Here is a 23,353-nt window from a genome sequence, read left to right on the forward strand (position 1 = left end):
TACTACTTCTGCAGACTCCTGCCCCGGCCTCCACTTCCCCCGGGGAGGCCTCCCTGGTGGAGGACTGTGTCCCCCTTGCCCCAGTGATGTTGTATATCATCTCCTACTCACGCTGCCCGAGCACCAGGCCTGGTCAGGAGCAGTAAGGTTTGCCAAGTGAGTGACAGCAGGTGACCAACTCCGGGTGGTCTCCTGGGGCCTCAACCCTCCCTTTCATGGATGATAACCTGGCATCTGCCTAGGGTAGTAAGACTTTTCGCTGCTGTGACTAAAAGACCTGATTTGATCAATTTTAGAGGAGGAAAAGTTTGTTTGGGGCTCAAGGTTTCAGAGGATTCAGTCCATAGAGGCCGGCTCCATTCCTGGTGGCTTGAGGCGAGGGGGACATCATGGAGGAAGAGTGGCAGAGGAGCAGCTCACATGGTGACCAGGGAGCAGAGACTCCAGCCACGCCCCCTGCCGTCTTGGCACTGCTGACCCCACTGCGGTTAATGCACCCGTGGGGTCACACCTGGCATCAGGTCTGAGGTGGCGCGCGTCCTGGGACTTTGCTTCCAGGCGGCCGGTTTAGTGACTGGGATGAAGGCCATCTGCGCTGATCGGTGGCCTTTCTGGGTTAAGTTCCAACGGAGCAGCTTTTCAGCTCGAGCCAGTTGGTGACAACAGCTGTGGCCAAAATACACTCGTGGGGCCTGATGTGGAGAAGGTGCCTCCCATTTGGGTGGTTTTCTTTTGGGGTGGCCTCGCGTGCCCAGCAAACGTCAAGGGTGTTCGTGTGACCGGGACGCGCTCCTGGGTGGCTCGGGTTCTGTCCTTGTCATGCCTGAAATGAAGACTTCACCCCCACAATGACCTGCCCGGGTGCAAGGGCCCTTCCCTGGGGGACGGGCCACGGGGGAGGGAACCCAGGTGCCTGACGGTCAGTCTGTCCTGGGAGCCCAGGGAAGGGAACCCGCAGGGGCGCGGCCCGCCCTCTAGGGCGGGGCTGACCTGGGGGCGGGGCTGACCTGGGGGCGGGGCCACAGGGAAATGTAGCAAGGCCCGCCCTCTGGGGCGGGGCTGACCTGGGGGCGGAGCACAGGGAACGGAATCCCGCGACGCATTAATGCGGACGTCCTGCCCCTTTGGGGCGGGGCTGGCTCAGGGGCGGAGCCGAGGCTGGTTGGGGCGGGGCCTGGCGCAGGCGCACGGCGTCCCGGCTGAGCGCGGCGCGAACGTGAGGTGAGGTGAGGCGACGCGGGCGGCCGGGGCCTCTGGACTCCGACGCCCGAGGGTGAGGCGACGCGGGCCACCAGGCGGGACGGCCGGGCCGGCTCTAGGTGACGTGGGGCAGGGGCGGGGCGCGCGGCAGCTACGGAGCCACCTGCACCCGCGACCCGGGAGCTGAGCCCGGAGCGCGTTCGCCGCCGGGGTCCAGCCTGGGCCTCGGGCCGCGGCGGGCAGCGGGCGGCGGGAGGGAGCCGCGATTCCGGCCGGGCCACCGCCTCGCAGCCCTGCGCGGGCCCGAGGTGAGCGGTGCCCCTCAGCGGGGTCGCCGGCGCCTGCGGGGACAGACAGAGAAGGGCGGGACCAAGGGTCGCCCAGAGGGCAGCGCCAGGGGCCCCACTCTTTCTTGGCTGCTCCAGGAAACCCACCTCCTCGGGGAGTTGCATCCGGGCAACTATTTGGGGAGCCTCCGATACTTTAATGCAATTAAATTAACTGCCAGGGCCGCACCGTGGGGCCAGGGTGTTGAGCCAAAGGGGCGGATCCTTGTCCTGATGGAGCTTGGGGGTCCCGAGTAGTAGAACCTGGAAATCGCAGGAGGACGCTGTGACTGAGAGCTGACATTTCACCAGGCCATCCCGATAGGAGGCCGAGGCAGGAGGATCGCGGGTTGGAGGCCAGCCTCTAGTGAGGCCCTCAGCAACTCAGCGAGACCCTGTCTCTAAATGAAATACGAAAAAGGGCTGGGATGGGGCTCAGGGGTTAAGCACTCTGGGTTCCATCCTTAGTAACAAAAAAAGATCTGATATTTCTTGTGTAAACCTTCGCCTTATGTTTTGTATTTAAAGGTGGTGAGAGGGAGGCTGAGCTGAAGAATGTGTGGGCGCACCTCCTGTCACTTACCTAGAGATGTCCTCACGAGAGCTTGTGCCTATCACGATCGACAGGGCCAGCAGCGACTCCCAGAGTGGAGAGACCCCGAGAAGTACTACCCCTCTTACAACAAGAGCCCCCAGTCCAGCAGCCCGGTGCTGCTGTCTCGGCTGCACTTGGAGAAGGTAACCAGTTGGATCCCGACTGGACCAGTTTCCACTCAGCAGTACTGGGGATGGAGCACAGGGGTGCTTTACCACTGTCCTTTTTTTAGTTTGCTCTTTTATTTTTTAATTCGATGATACAGGGTTTCAAATAATAGAGCCACTAATTTAGGATTACATTTTGTTTTCCTGAATTGGACCCAGGGATGCCTAACCACTAAGCCACATCCCCAGTCCTTTTATTGTATTTTATTTAGAGAATAGGATGTTCCCGAGTTGCTTAGAGCCTTGCTAAATTGCTGAGGCTGGCCTCCAACTGTGATCCTCCTGCCTCAGCCTCCCTAGCTGCTGGGATTACAAGCGTGTGCCACTGGCTGGCTGGGATTACATTTAAATCAGCTTTTATCTATATATTCTGGCCCCCAGATGAGAACCACTCTAGACCTTAATGAAAGTAGTTATATTATTGCTTTATAACCTGAGGACTTGATTCACTATTCCCCGGGGCTCAATTTAAGTGCACTCGCTATACTGGACATGCTAGCCATAATGCATGCCCGATTTCTATAAGACTTTTATTTGGAGGGAAAGTTTTTTTTTTTTCTATTTTTTTTATTTAAGGCAGCAAGTCTGGACATGGTGGCTCACACTTATAATCCCACAAATCTCTGGAGGCGGAGGCAGGAGGATCACAAGTTCAAATCCAGCCTCAGCAATTTAGGAAGGCCCCAAGCGACTTAATAAAACCCTGTCTCAAAAAATAAAGGCCAGGTGCAGTGGTACACGCCCGTAATCCCAGCAGCTAGGGAGGCTAAGATAGGAGGATCATGAGTTCAAATTCAGCCTCAGCAATTCAGCGACAAACTAAGCAAACTCAGCAAGACCCTGTCTCTAAATAAAATATAAAAATAGGCTGAGGATGTGGCTCAGTGGTTGAGTGCCCCTAGGTTCAATTTTTGGTACCCAAAATTAAAAAATAAAAGGGGGGTGCTAAGGATGTGGCTTGGTGGTTCAATCCCTGACCTCCCCACACAAAAGAGGAGACCCTCAAAGGGGAAAGGAAAAGATGAGACATATTTAAAAGGAAGACAGAATTTAGAAGGAAGGGAGATCAGTGTGTGAGTCTTCTATGCTGTTAGCCCCTAGTTCTCTTCCAAATCCCTGAAGACTTACTGAATGGAGGTCCACTGGAAATGAAATATTGTTGAACAGAAAGATGGGGACTTGTCCTAGGTTGCCTGATCAGCAAAGGCAAAGCTGGAACTGAATTCCCGATAGCAATCCCCATTCCAATTAATGGATCCTAGAACCAGAACTAGGGGAGGTAGAAGCAAACAGTCCCCATTTGGGTCACTGTTAGGAATTTTCTAATGTGCTGTTAGACCATACATCTCATTAATAAGTTTGGTTACGATTTCATGGTTTAGATGGGTGAGGTGGCACGTGCCTGTCATCCCAGCAGCTTGGGAGGCTGAGGCAGGAGGATCGCAAGTTGGAGGCCAGCCTCAGCAACTTATGGAGACCCTGTCTCTGAATAAAATATAAAAGAGGGCTGAGGACGGGGCTCAGGGGTTAAGCGCCCCTGGGTTCCATCCCTGGTACCAGAAAAAAATATAAAAAGATCGCCTGCGTTTCATAATTTGATAAATATTTCATATTTCTCAAACCTGTAATTTGTGAAACAAATTAGAAATACTTCAGCAGTTCCTTTGGCCAGCCTGTGCATCTAGATTGCAGTATTTGCATTTGAAACCGCCACTTTGCAAATTGCTTCCTCTTTGATCTATCCACCCCAATGCCCCCAGCTGTTCTGTTGAGGGACCAAAATGGAAAAGGTGACTAATACCAGGCACTACTCTCAGCACTTGGGCTTCTCACCCACTTCCTGTTCATTGTCCTCACATGTGGGTTTGGTTTACAGTTGTCCAATGAACCCACTCAGTTAAAGGTCACCAATAGAAGTGGTGAGAACAAGCCTCACCCTAGGCACTGGTGACATCATCATGGATGGTCCTTGCTATGTTGCTGAGGCTGGCCTCTAACTGTGATCCTCCTGCCTCAGCCTCCCTAGCTGCTGGGATTACAGGCGTGGGCCACTGGTGGGAAGGGTCAGTGCAGGCTAGAATGTTCAGCAGCCTCCCTAGCCTCTGCTCAATAAGTACCAGGAGCACCCCCCTATGTCACAATAACCCAAAGTGACCCTGGCCATTACCAGAAGTTTCTGGGTGTTGCGGAGAGGTATGTCAGTGTGCAAAGTTGAGAACTCAGAGGTAGAATAGTTGTCTTGCAGATTTCTATTGAAACTGAAATCTGAATTCAGTTGATTGGCTTTTTTTTTTTTTTTTTTTTGTACTCAGGATTGAACCCAGGGGTGCTCAGCCCCTGAGCCCCATCCCCAGCCCTTTTTTATGTTTTATTTAGAGACAGGGTCTCACTGAGTTGCTTAGGGCCTCACCGAGTTGTTGAGGCTGGCCTCCAACTTGCAATCCTCCTGCCTCAGCCTCCTGACTGGGTGGGATCACAGGTGTGTACCTGTCATTGTTATTTTTTTGTTTTCAATGGACCTTTATTTTATTTATGTATATGTGCTCCTGAGAATTAACACAGGGCCTCACATGCTAGGCGAGTGCTCTACCACAGAGCCACAACTCCAGGCCCCGTTGTTATCTTGAATTCTTAACAATATCCTGTGGCCAGGTGTGGTGTCACTCACTTATCCCAACTGCTTGGGAGGCTGAGGCAGGAGGATCTCAAGTTGGAGGTCAGCCTCAGCAACTCAGTGAGATCCTGTCTCAAAATTTAAAAATAAAAAGGACTGGGGATGTGGCGCAGTGGTTGAGCACCCCTGGGTTTTACTCCCTAATACAACCACCAACAACAAAAAAATACAAGTAGGAATCTAGAAAAATCCATGTACAGGCTTCCTTGTGTATCATCCTCCTATGTCAGCCTCCCAAGTGGCTGGGATTATAGGCATGTCCTTCCACAACTGGAAAACTTTGTTACTATTATGCTCTCCTTTTTCTGTGGCAGGGCGCAGACTCATCAGAGCGGGTCATTGCCCCCATGCGATGGGGCCTGGTCCCATGTTGGTTCAAAGAAGCCGATCTTTCCAAGATGCCGTTCAACATCACCAACTGTCGCAGTGACACCATCTTGGAGAAACGGTCCTTCAAGGTGGGGAAAGGCACACACTCCTCTTTTTTCCTAAGAGCTATGAATGCCTTGTATGCCTGATGAATAAGATTAGGTTCTAAAAAATATTCCCAGTTGTTCATCTTGAGTGCAGTTGGTGCCAGACTTTACAACAGAACAGTCACATCTTATGTTCTGTGGATTGACTGTCCTCTGGGAGGCAGTTTTTATTTTGAGGTTCTCATGTACTTGTGATCCGATGGGAGGAGCGAGGGATGGATGTAGAACAGGGGCCTTCTGCGGAGCCAAGGCAGCTAGGGTGATTCTCTCTTGTCAGTGCTTGTGAACACGCCAGAAAGATTTCAAGACACCTCACTCCGAGGGGTAGGCATGAGTCGATTAGTGAAAAAAGGAGAAACTGGGTGTGGTGGTGCATACCTGTCGTCCCAGCAGCTTGGGAGGCTGAGGCAGGAGGATCACAAGGTGGAGGCCAGCCTCAGCAACAAAGCGAGGCCCTAAGCAACTCAGTGAGACTCTGTCTCTAAATAAAATATAAAAAGAAGATGGGGCTCAGGGGTTAAGCATCCCTGGGTTCAGTTTCTAATACCAGGAAAGAAAAAAGCTGGATCTAAGTGAGGTACACAATTTTTAACTCCAAGGTCACATGCTGGACCTGGGTTTGTATTATGTTTGCGGTCCTAGGGGTGGAACCCAGGCCAGGGCCATGGGGACCCTGTTCCTGGCTCACTCCAGCCCTGGGCCTGGTTTTCACTTAAGCTCTTCGATGTCTCCTGCGAAGCCACAGGGTACCACTGAGACCGTATCTTCCTCTTCTCTCTCAGGTGCCTCTGGGAAAGGGACGGCGCTGTGTGGTCTTAGCAGATGGATTCTACGAATGGCAGCGGAGCCAAGTGACAAGCCAGAGTCAGCCCTACTTCATCTATTTCCCCCAGGTCAAGACCGAAAAGGTATCGGCCACAGCGGGCTCTGGAAAAGAAGGGACCCAGAAACAAGTCAAGGTCATTGATTTAGTCAGTTTTTTCACTGCTGTGACTTAAGACCCTCCAGCACAACTGCAGAGGGGGCTAGTGGACGTGGGGCTCAGGGTGTCCGAGGTCCCAGTCCACAGATGGCGGCTCCACTCCTGGCCGAGGGGGGGCAGGACATCATGGAGGAAGAGTGTGGGGAGGGAGCAGCTCCCATGGGGACCAGGGAGCAGAGACTCCACTCTCCAGGGACAAATAGGGACCCCAAGCCATGGCCCCAGGGCCACCTTCTCCCCACACCCCACCAAGGGCCACCAGGGGACCCCCAGGGAGCCATTCACTGCCAGGATTCAGGCCTCACACCCCCTCACTCCTCCTCTGGACCTTCCTGTATTGTCCCCATGGGAACTCTGGGGACACTCACAGCCACACCATCCTGTCTGTTGATCTTCATGTCTACTCTATGTCCCTGTGATCCCAGCTACCTGAGGACATGAGGCAGACAGTTCACGAGTTCAATCCCAACCTCAGCAACTTAGTGAAACTCTGTCTCAAAATAAAGACAGGGTGTCGCTGAATTGCTGAGGCTGGCCTCCAACTTGCGGTCCTCCTGCCTCAGCCTCCCAAAATAAAAAATGAGACAAAGGGGGCTGGGGTTGGGGCTCAGTGGGAGACCACTTGCTTAGCACGTGTGAGGCCCTGGGTTGGATCCTCAGCACCAAAGTAAATAACTCAAATAAAAGTGTTGTGTCCACCTACAACTAAAAACAATATGAAAATACAGGACTGGGCTGTGGCTCTGTGGTAGAGCACCTGCCTAGCCTGCGTGAGGCACTGGGTTTCCTCTTTAGCACCACATAAAAGTAAGAAAATAAAGCAAAGGTCCATCAACAAGTGAAAAAATATTTTTTTAAAATATTTTTTTTAGTTGTATGTGAACACGATATCTTTACTTCATTTTTATGTGGTGCTGAGGATCAAACCCAGGGCCTCACATGTGCTAGGCAAGCGCTCTACCACTGAGCCACAATCCCAGCCCTGAAAAAATATTTTTTTTAAAAAATACAAAGACTAGGGGGCTGGATCTCAGTGACAAGAGTGTTCTCAGGCTCAATCCCTGTACCACAAAAAATTAATTCACAGATCATAAAAGTCCCCTCTTAAAGTACAATGATTTTTAACATTTTCAAAATGTCACACAGCCATGATCACCATCTGATTCCAGGACATTGTCATTGCTCCAAAGAGAAGCCTACTAGAAGTCACTTCCCTTACCTCCCTGTCCCCAGCTTTAATCCCCATCTTTTCTTTCTTTTTTTGGTCCCAGCAATTGAACCCAGGGATGCTTAACCACCGAACCGCATCCCCAGCCCTTTTTTTATATTTTATTTAGAGACAGGGTCTCAGTAAGTTACTGAGGCTGGCCTCCAACTTGCGATCCTCCTGCCTCAGCCTCCTGAGCCACTAGGATTGTAGGCATGCGCCACACCACACCTGGCTGACCGTCTTCATTGACAGGTGCGGGCTGGGGCTATATCTGGAAAGGGAAGAAAGTGTATTTTGTGGAGTTTGGATCTCTGGCATGGAAAATATTTGGAAAACACTCATTTGTTACCTCTTTGAGTATTTCTTTTCTTTTTCTCTTGGCTTCCTGAGATCTGGTGTCTTCCTTTGGTGCTGGAGATGGCCCCCCAGGGCCTGGAGTGTGCTGAGCTCACACCCCACCACTGGGGGGCGCTCTGGGCCTGGGGTTCCAATTAGAAAAGCACTAGATGCTTTGGTTTTGTCCTGTGGATCTTGGATGAGCTCTTCTGTATTTGGTTTTTCTATTTTTTGTGAATCACTTTAAATAATTTTTATTGCTGTCTTCATTTGTTGTTTCCATCTCTCCCAATTTTGTTTTATTTTATTTTGGGGTACCAGGGTTTGAACCCTGGGGTGCTTAACCACTGAGCCACATCCCCAGCTCTTTTTTATTTTATTTTTGGGGGGTGACCAGGGATTGAACTCAGGGGCTCTCAACCACTGAGCCCCATCCCCAGCCCTATTTTATATTTTATGTAGAGACAGGGTCTCACTGGGTTGCTTAGGGCCTCACTAAGTGGCTGAGGCTGGCCTCCACCTTGCGATCCTCTTGCCTCAGCCTCCTGAATGGCTGGAATTACTCATATGCACCACCACACTTGGATTCCTCGAAGTTTCTTCCCTCTTTCCACTCTTTCACATGAACACCCCGTAAGGTCCACGGAGAACAGCCTTCAAGCTGGTAAAAACTCCCCCAGTGACTGCAGTGCTTGGGGGTTCTGTCTCCCTCAGGTTTGCCCATACTCTGCTTTTAAGAGTTTGATAATAGTTGGGTACCGTGGCACGTGACTGTAACCCCAGCCGCTCAGGAGGCTGAGGCAGAAGGATCACAAATTTGAGGCCAGCCTCCACAATTTAGGGAGGCCGTAAGCAACTTAGCAAGACCCTGTCTCAAGACAAAAACTAAAAAGGGCTGGGGACATGGCTCCGTGGTTGAGCACCCCTGGGTTCTGGGGTGTCACTAAAAAAAAGATGATCTATCTGACTTCCTAATGGCTTGCTGGTTTCTACAAAGACCCTGCCTTCCTCCCTGTGTCACAATCATCTAGTATTTCCTTTCCGCTTCCTCTTGGAGCTCCTGTCTTAAATTTTCAGCACACTCGTTGCTCAGCAACCTCACTTCTCTGATGCATTTAGAGAAAATTATGATTGTGAAAATGATGCGGCTTTTTTCTTATTGTTAAGGTACAAGTGATATTTTTTCCAGCTTTCTATATTCTAGCTCCTAAACTCAATCTTGAATAATAAGTAGGAGTACAAAGAAGAAAGGTCAAAACCTGTGTTTTGGACAGAGGAAAGTTACTTCAGCAAGAAACAAGAGTAACCATTAGCCTGTTATCCCAGTGACTTGGGAGGCTGAGACAGGAGGATCAAAAGTGGAGGCCAGCCTCAGCAATTTAGTGAGGCACTAAGCAACTCAGCGAGACCCTGTCTCTAAATAAAATAGAAAAAGGGCTGAGGATGGGGCTCAGGCCCCTGAGTTCCATCCCTGGTCCCTCCACACCCCTCAAAAAGAAAAAGAACCAAGTTGCCCAGGATGGCCTTGAACTTGGGATTCTCCTGCCTGGAGTACCCAAGGTTGCAGGCGTGTGCCGAGCTGTCCAGCCTGCAGAGGTGGCCGGCGTGTGTGGAGGTGGCCTCTGAACGCATCCTCTGCCCTTGTGCTTCTAGGCAGAAGACGCCACCAGGGCTGTGGATAGCGCTGAGACCTGGGGGAAAGCTTGGGACAATTGGAGGCTGCTCACCATGGCGGGGATCTTTGACTGCTGGGAGCCCCCAGAGGGGGGAGACCCCCTGTACTCCTATACCATCATCACCGTGGACTCCTGCAAAAGCCTCACTGACATCCACCCCAGGCAAGTCACGCGTCTCAGCCTTGGGTCCAGAAAGATTCCAACAAGGGTTTGTCCTCTGCTTTTAGATAGGCAGCTTCCAGGAAACTAAAATTGTACAAAATATAGTTATCATCAGTCCAGCTACAACATGGGCACAAACACGGCTGTGACCAAATTACCTGACAAGAACCAATCAGAGGCAGGCACGGTGGTACACATTGGTAATTCCAGCAGCTGGGGAGGCTGAGGCAGGAGGATCACAAGTTGGAGGCCAGCCTCAGTAACTTAATGAGGCCCTGTCTCAAAACAAATGAAGAGGTCTCAGGGACTGGGCTTGTGGCTCAGTGGCAGAGCACTTGCCTAACATGCATGAGGTACTGCGTTTGATCCTCAGCACCACATAAAAAATAAAAAAAAATAATATAGTGTGTCCACCTAAAGCTAAAAAATAAATATCTCAATAAATAAATAAATAGGGGCTGGGGTTGTGGCTCAGTGGGTTCCCTCTCTGGGACCAAAAATAAAACACAATGACAGAGCAAGGACATAGGTCAGTAGAAAGTCCTTACTTGGCACAGGAGATCCTGGGTTTAATCAGGAAAAAAAGAAAATTGAGCCAATGAATAGCCCATCCCCAGCCCTATTTTGTATTTTATTTAGAGACAGGGTCTCCCTGAGTGGCTCAGGCCTTGCTTTTGTTGAGGCTGGCTCTGAACTCCTGATCCTCCTGCCTCAGCCTCCCAAGCTGCTGGGGTGACAGGTGTGTGCCACTGCACCTCGCTCTATTTGATTTTGAGACAGGGTCTCCTCGAGTGGCCTAGGGCCTCGTTAAATTGCTGAGGCTGGCCTCCAACTTGCGATCCTCCTGCCTCAGCCTCCTGAGCTGCTGGGATGACAGGCGTGCACTGCTGGAAATTCCTTAGTGCCATTTCTCTCTGTACTGTGGCTTCTCCCATCCACAGAAAGCTCTGGAAAGCAGAGTCATGTTACCCACCAAACCCATCATGTGTATCTCATGCTTTTTTCTTTATGAGAGAAGTTAATTCAGTCCAAATGCTAAAGAATCTTCTCATGCCTTCACAGTATTTGGAAAGTGGTTCCAGCCGGGACATTTATTTTTACATCCTTGTCACTGATATGGATTTGTCTATACCCGTTGCTCTGGAGATGATCACGTGTTCTCTTTTTTCTCTCAAGATGCTGTATTACTTCAAGCTTCTGTTCAGTATTTAAAATGCTTCCATCTGCAATGACTCACTGGGGTTTTTTTTTTTTTTTTTTTTTTTTGATAGAGGACACAATACCTTTATTTTATTTCATTTATTTATTTATTTGGTACTGAGAATTGAACTCAGGGGCCCTGGACCCCTGAGCCCCGTCCCCAGCCCTTATTTTATTTAGAGACAGGGTCTCCCTGAGTTGCTTAGGGTCTTGCTAAGTTGCTGAGGCTGGCCTCCACCTTGCGATCCTCCTGCCTCAGCCTCCTGAGCTGCTATGATGACAGGCGTGCACCACTGCACCTGCCTTTATTTATTTATTTTTATGTGGTGCTAAGGATCAAACCTAGGGCCTCCCACGTGCCAGGCAAGCGCTGCACCCCAGACTGCCTGGTATGTTTGAGCCAGGAAACTAAGACATGTTTGAGATATTGAGAGAATGAGTATGTGAGACTGTGTGTGTGTTCCTACAAGGCTCAGTTTCTCTGGGGCCCTCACATTTCCTCAGATGAAATTCTGCAAAAGCAAATGCAATATTTTCTTCATACTCCACTGGATTCCCCGAGATCTCAGCCACATTGGAAGAGATTTGCAATTTCCAAACAGACATCCACAGAGCCGCCTGCTTGGGTGACACCTTCGCAGTTATTGCCACATCTGAACACTGGCCTCGGTGGTTTTGGGGTGTTCTCCTGAGAAGACCGTACTGTTCTCCCTGGTGCTGTTGGCCTGGTCCCAACCTGTATCTGCACTTTCATATGATTTTCTATTTTGCTAATTAACCTTAAACAATTTCCTATATTTCATCAAAAACACTTTTTTGGGTTGGTTGGTTTTGGTATTGGGAATGGAACCCAGAAACTGGGCCACATCTGCAGCCCCCTTTATTTATTTATTTTTTTTTTTTATTTTGGGACACGGTCTCGCTAAGTTGCTCAGAGTCTTGCTAAGTTGCTGAGGCTGGCCTCCACCTTGCCATCCTCCTGCCTCGGCCTCCCGAGCCACCGGGATGACAGGCGTGCGCCACTGCACCTGGCTTACTGTAGGCCTTTCTCATTTGGGGAGGCTGGAGATTTTTGTGGAGAGATCTAGTCTTTAAATTTAGGCTGAGGCCTCAAAGAAAGTTCATTAGTTTTCTAGAATGTTCAGTGGCTTGCAGTGGGATTGGTTGTAGCCTCTCCACTGTGTTGCGTGACACTCATTCTGGGGTCTCCATGTTGACTCTGGAGCCCTCTCGGGTTGTGCCGAGGGGGAGCCTGTCACACGAGGGACGGAGGGCAGGCCAGCTCCTCCTCATGGCCTGTCACCTACTAGCTGACCGATCTCTCTTCCCTCTCCTACCCCACAACCTTCCCCACCCGCCCTCCTGACCCATGGGCTAGGATGCCCGCCATTTTGGATGGAGAGGAGGCTGTGTCCAAGTGGCTCGACTTTGGAGAAGTGTCTACCCAGGAAGCCCTGAAGCTGATCCACCCCACAGACAACATCACCTTCCACCCTGTCTCCTCCGTGGTGAACAACTCCCGCAACGACACGCCCGAGTGTGTCACTCCTCTCAGCCTCGTGGTCAGAAAGGTAAGGGGGCTTGTGACCATCATGGTCCTTGTATATGTGTCTGCATGTGTACCGGGGACAGAGCCCAGGGGCACTTAACCGCTGAGCCACATCCCCAGCCCTTTCTATATTTGATTTGGAGACAGACTCTTGCTAAATTGCTTAGGGCCTCGCTAAGTTGCTGAGGCTGGCCTCTACCCTGTGATCCTCCTGCCTCAGCCTCCCAGTCACTAGGATTACACCACCAGGCCTGGAGCTCAACTGGTTTTCTTTATTTCAATTGTTAAAGGGACACAAGCCTTCCAAAACATGGAGGGACACAAGGAATAAAGGTAGCCTAGCATATTTTCAAAACAAATACGAACAAAATTTAATTACCTGTTGAACAAAATGCCTTTTCGGTTCTCTCCTCTCCCAAAAATCCATGTGATAAACCAAGACAGAAACTACCAGCAACTACTCAGAAGCCAGTTTATTTTGAGACAGGATCTCGCTGAGTTGCTGAGGCTGGCCTCCAACTTGTCATCCTCCTGCCTCAGCCTCAAGAGTTGCTGGGATTATAGGTTTGCGCCCCTGGGCGCAGCTGAGTTTGGGGCACAGTGACCTCTCAGGAGACACTCCACCCCAGACATCCATGAAGCCTGTGCCAAGACCACACAGATGTAAACTGAATATATGGTCCTCATTTTGCTCAGCTCCCCAGGGACTTCAGACATACACCCCCGTGATGACACAAAATCAGTCAAGAAAATCAAATTACCAGCCGAACCAGCTCCATTAAAACAACACAAGGGCCAGGGCTGGGACTGGGGCTTAGAGGTAGAGCACTCGCCTAGCAGGGTCAAGGCCCTGGGTTCGATCCTCAGCACCATGTAAAAATACATAAAATAAAGGTATTGAGTCCAACTACAGCTAAAAAATACTAAAATAACACACACACACACACAAAAAAAAAAAAAACTTTCTTTCCAACTCCCAATTCATCCTACCACACTCCCACAGTTAACAAGACCCGTGGACTCAGAAACCCAGACTTCACCTTTCTGCCCACTTATCTCAATATATATGATTTTTTTTTTTGTACTGGGGATGGAACCCAGGAGCTCAGTTAACCCCTGAGCCCCGTCCCCAGCCCTTTTTAATATTTTATTTAGAGACAGGGTCTCACTGAGTTGCTCAGGGCCTCACTAAGTGGCTGAGGCTGGCCTCCACCTTGTGATCCTCCCGCCTCAGCCTCCCAAGTTGCTGGACATATGCCATCATCCCCAGCTCAACTGATTTTCAGCATTTCTTTTCTATATTTATTTTTACAACTACAAGTTGAAGGAGCTACAGTCCATGGACATTTATTTATTTATTTATTTATTTTTGGTACCAGAGATGGAACCCAGGGGCACTCGACCACTGAGCCCCATCCCCAGCCCTAATTTTGTTATTTAGAGACAGGGTCTCACCGAGTTGCTTAGTGCCTCGTTTTTGCTGAGGCTGGCCTTGAATTCACAATCCTCCTGCCTCGGCCTCCTGAGCCGCTGGGTGACAGGCATGCGCCACCACGCCAGGCTTCTGCATGGTCTTTACTCTATAAGCAAAGTCACTTTCTGGACAGGTAGCATTCAGTTTGGGTTTGGGCTGTGGGTGTCCAAGAAGCAGCGGGAGCAGTGACAACAGTTAAGGAGAACTTGTACAGAGGCCACACATACAGGGAGGACTTTAGCTTGAATCCCTCATCACCGTGGCTCTGAAGTTCATCCTTACGTCCACAGCCTCATTTCCAACCCAACCCCCTGGTGACACCGAATTCCCTTCTGGGTTTTGTTTTTACCCTTTTTTGTTGTTTTGAGGCAGTCTTGCTAAGTTGCTGAGGCTGGCCTCTAACTTGCGATCCTCCTGCCCCAGCCTCCCCAGCTGCTGGGATGACCGGTGGATGGAGTCACACATGGGCCTTTCCCCAAAGCCTGAACTGGGTGCTGTCACCTTCTCCTTCCTCCTAGGAACCCAAGGCAAGTGGCAGCAGCCAGATGATGATGCAGTGGCTGGCCACCAAGTCCCCCAAAAAGGAGGAACCCAGGTCACCCCAAAAGGACCAGTCAGATGTTCCGCAGTGGACCAGCCAGTTCCTGCAGAGGAGTCCACCCCCCGCCAAGAGAGTGGCCCCCGGCCTCCTAGACCGATGGCTGAAACGGGACAAGGAGGAGCCGGCGGCCAAGCGTCCTCACTGCTAATAGCGGCCTCCAGAGAGGCCCAGGTGAGGTCCTAGTGGAGGCTGTTGCTCAGGCTCAGGGAGGCTCCTTGCATTCTGCGTGTGGTCCTGGTTAGGCTGGCCACTGTGAGCTCCCGGGCAGATCGGCCACCCTGGCCTTGGCGGTGGGCCCCCCCCACAGCGCGGGGCTGCTGCTGGGAATGAGGGGGACCCGCTGCTCCAGGCTCTTCCCAGCCGCCGGGTGCTGTTAAAATTATGTTCCTAAAGTTTATTTTTTTCCTGAATAAATTATATTTGATAGCTTTGTCCTACGCACTGGATGGAGAGTGACATGGGTCGAGGAAGAGTCAGTCCTGAGCTCACCCGGTTTGCCCCAAGAAATAGCTTTAGATACAAACCAAAGCTATTTTGGGGGGGTTGCTGGGGAGTGAACCCAGAGGCGCTTAAACCCTGAGCCCCGTCCCCAGCCCTTTTTATATATTATTTAGAAACAGGGTCTCATGAGTTGCTTAGGGCCTTGCTAAATTGCCGAGGCTGGCCTCCAATTTGCGATCCTCCTGCCTCAGCCTCTCAAGTGGCTGGGATTACCCGTGGGGCTTTCTGAGCACCAATCTGCAAAAAAACCTTGGAATCTGGGACACGCCCCTTGTCGGATCTCTTTTCACTCTTGATACTTGGAAGTTGTTGGAATTCTTCAGCTGAAAATCCACCTGAGTCCTGGTGCAGAGCCAAGACCCTGTCCTTCCCGCTGGGAAAATGGAGTCCAGCCAGGAAGCCATCCCTGCCCCCCAAAACCTGTGCAAAGCTTCCCAGCCTTGGGCTAGAGCAAGCATCGGGGTGCCAGGGCTTGTGGATGGGGCTGTTTCCCTCTGACTTCCCGAACCAGGGCTGATAGGGAATAAAACAGTGCTGCAGCTGTCCCCAAGCCTTGTGACCTGCTCTGTCTGCAAACGCTGGATCCCTTTAGAACTGATTGCTCTGAGTATTTACCCCCCAATTCTCCACCCACATCTTTAGATCCATGAAAGCAAGAATCACTGTTTTCTCCCCTTAGTACGTGCCAACATTCACTCAATGAACCTGAGCCCTCACTGTGCGCCTGCCCAGCCGGAGGGAGGGGCTGCTGGGCACCTGGAGATGAAACCCAGGGGCTCTGAAGCCAGCCCCAGCCCTTTTAAAATATTTTATTATTGGAGGCAAGGTCTCACTGAGTTGCTTAGGGCCTTGCTAAATTGCTGAGGCTGGCCTCCAATTTGCGATCCTCCTGCCCCAGCTTCCCCAGCTTCTGGGATGACAGCCTGCACCACCAGGCCAGGGTTTAACTGAGGGTTCCTGGCCAGGGCAGCGAGCTGGGGATGGCTGGGCGGGAGGGGACGCAAGGAGCACACAGGCCAGGCCTCTCTTCCTCTAGGGAGCAACCAGGAGTGTGCAGCCTGCAAATCGACCTCCAGCGGGTGGCCACAGGCAGCCACCAGGCGACCGGAGAGCACAGGGTGTGGCCGGGCCGCGCTTCTCCGCTGCAGCCTGGCGCGGGGCGCGGGGTGCTGGCCTTGGGCCCTATGCAAATCAGGGATGGAACTTCCACCAATCAGAGGGCAGCGCAGACCCTGGCCCTGCTAATGGGAGTGCGGGACGGGCGGGGCTGCCTCGCAGAGAGGGGAGGGGCGGAGTCGAGCGAGGAGGGGAGGGGAGGGGAGGGCGGGGCCGAGCGAGGAGGGGAGGGGCGGGGTCGAGCGAAGGGGGTTGGGGCGAGGCCGAGCGAGGAGGGTTAGGGCGGGGCCGAGCGAGTAGAGGAGGGGAGGGGCGGGGCCGAGCGAGGAGGGTTGGGGCGGGGCCGAGCGAGGAGGGGAGGGGAGGGGCCGAGCGGGGAGGGGAGGGCGGGGCCGAGCGGGGAGGGGCGGGGCGCCGCCTGTTGCTCTCCCAGTTCTTTCTGAGCGCCCTCCTTCCGACTGCGGGGCGTGGTGGTCACCCCACTGTCCTTAGGCCGCGCGGGAGGACAGGGCCCTTGCACCGTGGCCTCCAGATTTGGCCCTGACTGACATGGCGCTTGATCCTTTTGCTTCTGTGGCCCTGGAGGTGGAGCCCAGAGCTTTGCCAGGAAGCCACGTCCCAGCCCTTTCTGGTTTTTCTTTTTTCAATTTGTTCCTTTTTCAGTGCACGTGGCATAGGGAACCCCCGTGGGCTCTAACCTGCTCATTGGGGTCCCTTCCCTCTTCTTCCGAGGCAGGATTTCCCTAAATGGTCGAGGCTGGCCTCCAACTTGCTGTCCTCTGGCCTCAGCCTCCTGAGTACTGGGATAACAGGGGTGCACCACCACTTCTGGCAATTTTCTTTTTCTTGTCTTTTCTTTTTTTAATTTTTAGTTGTAGATGGACACAATACATTTACTTTATTTTTTTAATATTTATTTTTTAGCTGTAGTTGGACTCAATACCTTTATTTTATGTATTTTTACGTGGTGCTGAGGTTCGAACCCAGGGCCTCACACATGCTAGGCAAATGCTCTACCATTGAGCCACAACCCCAGCCCGTACATTTTCTTTTTTAAATTCTCATAATTTACTGGATGATTATTCACATTTGCTTTGGGATGATGATGATGATGATGATGATGATGATTTTGGTACTGGGGATTGAACCCAGGGGTGCTTAACCACTGAGCCCCCTCCCCAGATCTATTTTTTATTTTATTTAGAGACAGGGTCTCGCTGAGTGGCTTAGGGCTTCGCTTTTCCTGAGGCTGGCCTCCACCTTGTGATCCTCCTACTTCAGCCTCCTGAGCTGCTGGGACTTCACCTCCAGGTGTCAGGGGGCTTCTTTCTGGCCCTGTGGCCTTCAAGGACATGGCGGCTCCCTGGGACTCCTGGTCTTGACTCCTGTCTGTAGCCCAGGTGGGACCAAGGGCCGGAGCCTCAGGCCAAGCTTGTGTCCCTGAAGCCCAGACTGCTTTGGTGGGCAAACCAGGCACAGATTGGCACAGGGACATCAAGGGCGACTCCAAGGGCCTCCTGCCCTGCGGGGTGTGTCTCCAGTGGAAGGGTTTAGCCAGGTCCTGCTTGTGGCTGGGGAGGGCTGGAGGGCTGCGGGTGTTTGGCTGGGACCTAGAGACAAGAGAGGGCTCCACCTCCCAGGTTCTTGGAGGACTGAAAAGATATGCCATCTCGAAATACGTCAAGTTGGCATAGGAATCATTTGCAGCTAAAATTGCTTGAGAAACACACACTTCACAAAAAGGGCATTAGCGCACATCTGTAATTCCAGCAGCTGAGGAGGCTGAGGCAGGAGGATCACAAGTTGGAGGCCAGCCTCAGCCACTTAGTGAGGCCCTGAGCAACTCAGCGAGACCCTGTCTCTAAATAAAATACAAAATAGGGCTGGGGAGGGGGCTCAGGAGTCGAGAACCCCCGAGTTCAATCCCTGGTACCCCCAAAAAAAACATTCGTTTTGTGTGTGTTGTCTCATGCCTATAATTTCAGGCAGCTTGGGAGGCTGAGGCAGGAGGATGAAAGTTGGAGGCCAGCCTCAGCCACTTAGTGAGGCCCTAAGCAACTCAGCGAGACCCTGTCTCTAAATAAAATTTTTAAAAGGCTGGGGACGGGGCTCAGGGGTTAAGCGTCCCTGGGTTCAATCCCTGGCACACACACAAAAAAAAGACTTTTCTGTGTTTTTCTGCAAAACACCAAGACAAACCTTCTTTGGAAATGATGTCCTCTATATACCAAGGCCAGGAAAATAGCCTTGAGCCTCAGAGACTGGCGGTGGGGGCAGCAGCTGGCCTGAATAAACAGTCCTTTGAAGTGACCTTATCTTTCCTTTGCTCTGCACCACCCTCCACATCATTCTCATAACATTTCTAGAACTGCCCTGTCTTGCCTTCACAATTGTTCTTTGTCTAAAAAGAGTAAAAGCTTTCTACCTCAGTCATTTCCTCCAACTTGACTCTCTCCTGAAGATCACCAGGGCCACAGGAAATTAATAAAATAGGGCCGGGCACAGGGGCACACACCTGTCCTCCCAGTGGCTGGGGAGGCTGAGGCAGGAGGATCGCAAGTTGGAGGCCAGCCTCAGCCACTTAGCAAGGCCCAAAGCAACTCAGGGAGACCCTGTCTCTAAATAAAATAGAGAAAGGGCTGGGGACGGGGCTCAGGGGTCAAGGGGCTCAGGGGTCAAGGGCCCCGAGTTTCCAAGATCCTGCCAAAAATCCCCCCTGAGGACTAAGGGGCAGGGACCTCTCTGTCCCCTAGGCTTACACACCATACCATCCCTTTCTCAGAGTGACCAACAAGGGGACAGTGGACCCCCATTTCCTGGGAAGATGCCTTGACTCAGGCTGCCTGTCTCGGAACCTTTGCAGACCCTTTCCCCTCCGGGGACTTGCTTTGACCCTCTGTGACGCCGAAAGGTGGGGCTCACAGTGGAACTTCCAGAGACCCAGAACAGCAGAAGATGGTTGGGGGACCCAGGACCTCCACCTCCTCCTCCTCCTCCTCCTCCTCCTCCTCCTCCTCCTCCTCCTCCTCCTCCTCCTCTTTATTGATATTAGGAATTGAACCCAGGGGTGATGAACCCCTGACCCCCATCCCCAGCCCTTTTTATAGTTTATTTAGAGACAGGGTCTCACTTAGGGCCTTGCTAAGTTTCTGAGGCTGGCCTCCACTTTCAATCCTCCTGCCTCAGCCTCCCAAGGTGCTGGAACCTCTTAACCATTTTTAAAGTTGGGTTTGGTTGGGTGACACTGGGGATGGAACCCAGGGCCTCAGGCCTGCTAGGCTACATCCCCAGCCCGCACCCCGTCTTAGCCGTTTGTAGGTGCACAGGTCAACGGTGGTTTTTAGAGGCTCGTGTTGGGCCAACAAACTCGGACCTTTTTTATCTTGTAGAATTGAAACTGTGCACCCATTAAAGAAGTCCGGTTGTCCCTCTCTCAACCCTTCATGCCTTTCCACTTTCTCTCCCTGTGAATCTGACTACTCAAGATATTTCCTGTAAGTGGGATCATGGTTGTGTTGCTACACTCACACCCGTGTCCAAATAATCCTTTTTTCTTCTTTTTTGAGTCCCAGGGATTGAACCAGGGGTTCAATTAACCCCTGAGCCCCATCCTCAGTCCTTTTTATATTTTATTTAGAGACAGAGTCTGACGGAGTTGCTTAGGACCTCATTAAGTTGCTGAGGCTGGTCTCCAACTTGCAATCCTCCTGCCTCAGCCTCCTGAGCCACTGGGATGACAGGTATGAGCTACTGCACCCAGTATAGTCTGTTTTATCATAGTGGCCATCCTCATGGATAAACGTAGACTTTTTGTGCATGTGTGTGTTTTGTTTTATATTTATTTATTGGACACAATACCTTTATTTTATTTATTTATTCTTATGTGGGACTGAGGATTGAACCCAGGGCCTCACACATGCCAGACAAGAGCTCTAAGGCTGAGCCACAACCTAGCCCATGAGGTAGAATTAATAAAAATTCTATTTAAGAAGAGAAATTCCACACACACACACACACACAAAAAAAAAAAAAAATAAATAAATAACGATTTCCACTTTTAAAAGTTCTGGGGCCAGACATAGTGGAGGCTGAGGCAGGAGGACTGCAAGTTGGAGGCCAGCCTCAGTAACTTAGCAAGATCCCGTCTCAAAATAAAAAATAAAAAAGTGGCATGGAGACGAGGCTCCTGGGTTTCATCTTCAGAAGAACAAAGAATCTGGGGACACTTCTTGGCCACCCTCGCCCTGCAGGGCCACTTCCAGGAGGGCCACTCCCTGGACGGTGGCTACTCCCATCTCTTGAGCAACACAGACACTTTCAGGAGGCGCTTCTGACAAGGTCCTGTCCACTTTGCTGATTGGACATCGGCAAGAGCTGAGAGTCCCTGTCCCTTTTCTGCTGGCCGGGGCTGGTCCCTCTTGGCCACTTCTGTTGTGGGGCTCCGGACTCGCCTCGTGGCCGGCGGACTACACTTCCCAGAATTCTCCTGCCCACCTCCGGAGGTGGGCGGGGCCTCAGGTGCCTCCTGGGCTGCAGCCCGGGCGCTGGGCCTCCCATCACCTGCCTCCCCAGGGTCCTCGGTGAGGATGGGCCTCTGCTGCTGCTTCAGCAGGCTGCCCTGGTGGCCCAGGTCAAGGGCACAGAGTGGACACAGGGTTCTGCCTGTGTCCCTGGGGCGCCTGCCCGCCCTGGACTGACTCTAAGACCTCCATCCATCATGGAGACTCAGCCTCGCAGGAGAAGCTGTAGAGGCTCTCAGTCCTCTGACAAATGGAACCCGGGGTCGCTCAACCCCCGAGCCCTGTCCCCAGGCCTTTTTAGCTTTTATATAGAGACAGGGTCTCGCTGAGTTGCTGAGGGCCTCGCTAAGTTTTTGAGGTCGGCCTCCAACTTGTGATCCTCCTGAGCCACTGAAATGACTGGCCTGCGTCACCATGCCTGGCAGTGAGAGGGGTCTTACCAGCACAGCCAGGCCCAGACCCAAGCCTCGACAGTCAGTCAGAGCCAGCTGAAGGGTCTGGTGAGGAACCCAGGAGACGAGGGGAGGGGTGGGTAGAGAAGGTTCTAGAAGAATGGTTTTGGTGGCAGAAAAATTTTGAAGGGATGCAAAGTCCAGGAAGTGAGTGCAGGGAGGAAGGTGAGTCCAAGGGGTCCGAGACCAGGGTGCAAGGGACAGAAACCCAATTCAAACCAGCTTAGGCAAAAAGCAGTGAGTCAGAGGTGTGTCTGAGCTTCAGGCACGGCTGGATCCAGCAACTCCATTAATGTCTTCATTACTGGCTCCAATTTTTCTCCTTTTTCAGGTGATGATCAAAGATGGTCACTTGCTACTCTGGTCCCACGTCCCTATTATTTAGTAAGGCCAGGTGGCGATTATCACCTGTTTTGCAGTACTTTCAGGAAAAGTCTCAGGACTGGCTATCATGGAACCTACTGAGGTCAAGAACCCAGTTCTGACCCAATCTCTGTGGCTAGGTGAACAACGGACTCGATACACACTGGCCAGGTCCTGCGTCACATGACCGCTGGTACTGGAATGCAAGGTAAGCTAGATCCCCAAAGGAAAATTACAGAGCTACCCTCAGAAGAGTGGGAGACCCACCCCCGAGGGCGGACCACCGGGTGCTCGAGTGCTCTTGGAGGGTCCAGGCCTTGGGATGGAGAAGACAGCAAGTCGGGGGGCCACGTCTTCAGGGAATGGGGAGAGGTGAGCCCCGAGGCTGGGAGCAGACTGGGAAGGGCTGGCGACATGAACTGCATAGGGCAGATTTAAGGAAGAAATATGGAAGGACCATAAAGTCCTAAGGACAACCTGAGGTGCACTTTGGAGCTCATGATATGTCTTCAGAGGATAGATGGTGTTTTCAGGTTTCCGCCACTGTGACAAAATACTTGAGAAAATCAGCTTTAAAGAGAGAAAAGGTTCATTTTGGCCAGCAGTTTCAGTTCATGGTGTCTTGGCCCCGTGGAAAGGCAGAACATCATGGTGGGATGAAGCTGCTCACCTCATGGCACTGTGGAAGCAGAGAGGGAGGGAGGAAGAGGCTGGAGCCCAAAGACCCCCTTCAAAGATACGCCCCCAGTGACCTAACTTCCTCCCACGGGTTCCACGTCCAGAAGTCCCCACCACCTCTCCTAGCACCATGAGCTGGGGGCCGAGCCTTCACCACATGAGTCTTGGGGGGACAGTTAAGGTCCAAAGTGCAGCCGATGGTCTGCAGGATGTGGGGTGGGGGGCCACAGAGACCTTCTGGACCCTCTTGGAACCTCAAAGAAATCATCAGGGAAACAGAGTCCCAGGCCTGACCCCCCAAATCCAGACTCGGACAACTGGGGGTTGAAAGTGGCATTAGGCACTAGACCAAGCCAGACTCCAGGGTTTGTGGCTCGAGGGTCCCCTCCCAGGGTCACACTTGGCTGGTCCGTAGCACCACCCCTGGAATCCTGGGTAGGTCTCCTGCCTGCTAGCAGCTGGTGGCACATCGGCTGGCCCCACAGGTGGCAAGGGACAGGACCTGGTCTGGCACAGTCCCCCCAGGTCAGAACTGTAAGTAAACGCGGCTCTTCCTGGGAGGGTGGGGGGAGACCTTCTCAAACCTGGGCCTTTTGGGGTGAAGTCCTTCAACCTGGCCTGAAGGGACTCCTTCTCAAACCTGGACCTGGCGGGAGACTCGCTTCTCAAACCTGGGCCTTGGGGGGGGGGGGTGTCTTCCTCAAACCTAGGCCTGGTGGGGGGGGGTCCTTCTCAAACCTGGGCCTTGGGTGGGGTCTTTCTCAAACTTAGGCCTTGGGGGGTTCTCCTTCTCAAACCTGGGCCTGGGGGGGTCTCTCTCAAACCTAGGTCTTGGGGGGGTCTCTCTCAAATCTGGGCCTTGGGGGGGTCTCCTTCTGAAACCTGGGCCTTGGGGGGGGGTCTCTCTCCAACTTAGGCCTGGGGGGGGACTTCTCTTTCTCAAACCTACATCTTGGGGGGGTCTCCTTCTCAAACCTGGGCCTGGGGGGGACGCATTCTCAGAGCCTGGCCTGCCTACCTCCTGGACACCCAGCTGTGCCCTCACGACACTGACCCCTTGCCCCTCCCTGTGTCACCAAGGCTCATCCTGGTCCT

The 23,353-nt window shown here is 52.2% G+C and overlaps 1 protein-coding gene across 5 annotated transcripts; it reads left to right on the forward strand.

The window, feature by feature from the left end:
• Nucleotides 1–1,151: 1,151 nt before the first annotated feature.
• Nucleotides 1,152–15,065, forward strand: Hmces (5-hydroxymethylcytosine binding, ES cell specific). 5 transcript variants are annotated; one of them, XM_046466956.2, is made up of 7 exons: nt 1,152–1,221; nt 2,055–2,264; nt 5,277–5,420; nt 6,221–6,346; nt 9,620–9,804; nt 12,383–12,575; nt 14,546–15,065. In XM_046466956.2, the coding sequence occupies exons 2-7, from the start codon at nt 2,082–2,084 to the stop codon at nt 14,774–14,776; spliced, it is 1,062 nt and encodes a 353-aa protein (XP_046322912.1). In that variant the 5' UTR covers nt 1,152–1,221; nt 2,055–2,081; the 3' UTR covers nt 14,777–15,065. The 5 variants fall into 5 exon arrangements, with proteins under 5 accessions (XP_046322912.1, XP_046322910.1, XP_046322909.1 ...); XM_046466954.1 differs by having other exon boundaries at nt 1,185–1,273; XM_046466953.2 differs by having other exon boundaries at nt 1,205–1,319.
• The last annotated feature ends 8,288 nt before the right edge of the window (nt 15,066–23,353 follow it).

The sequence above is a fragment of the Marmota monax genome, unplaced genomic scaffold (genome assembly GCF_021218885.2).
Source record: "Marmota monax isolate L192 unplaced genomic scaffold, Marmota_monax_Labrador192_F-V1.1 WCK01_AAM20220418_F8-fsc00249, whole genome shotgun sequence".
NCBI lineage: Eukaryota > Metazoa > Chordata > Mammalia > Rodentia > Sciuridae > Marmota > Marmota monax.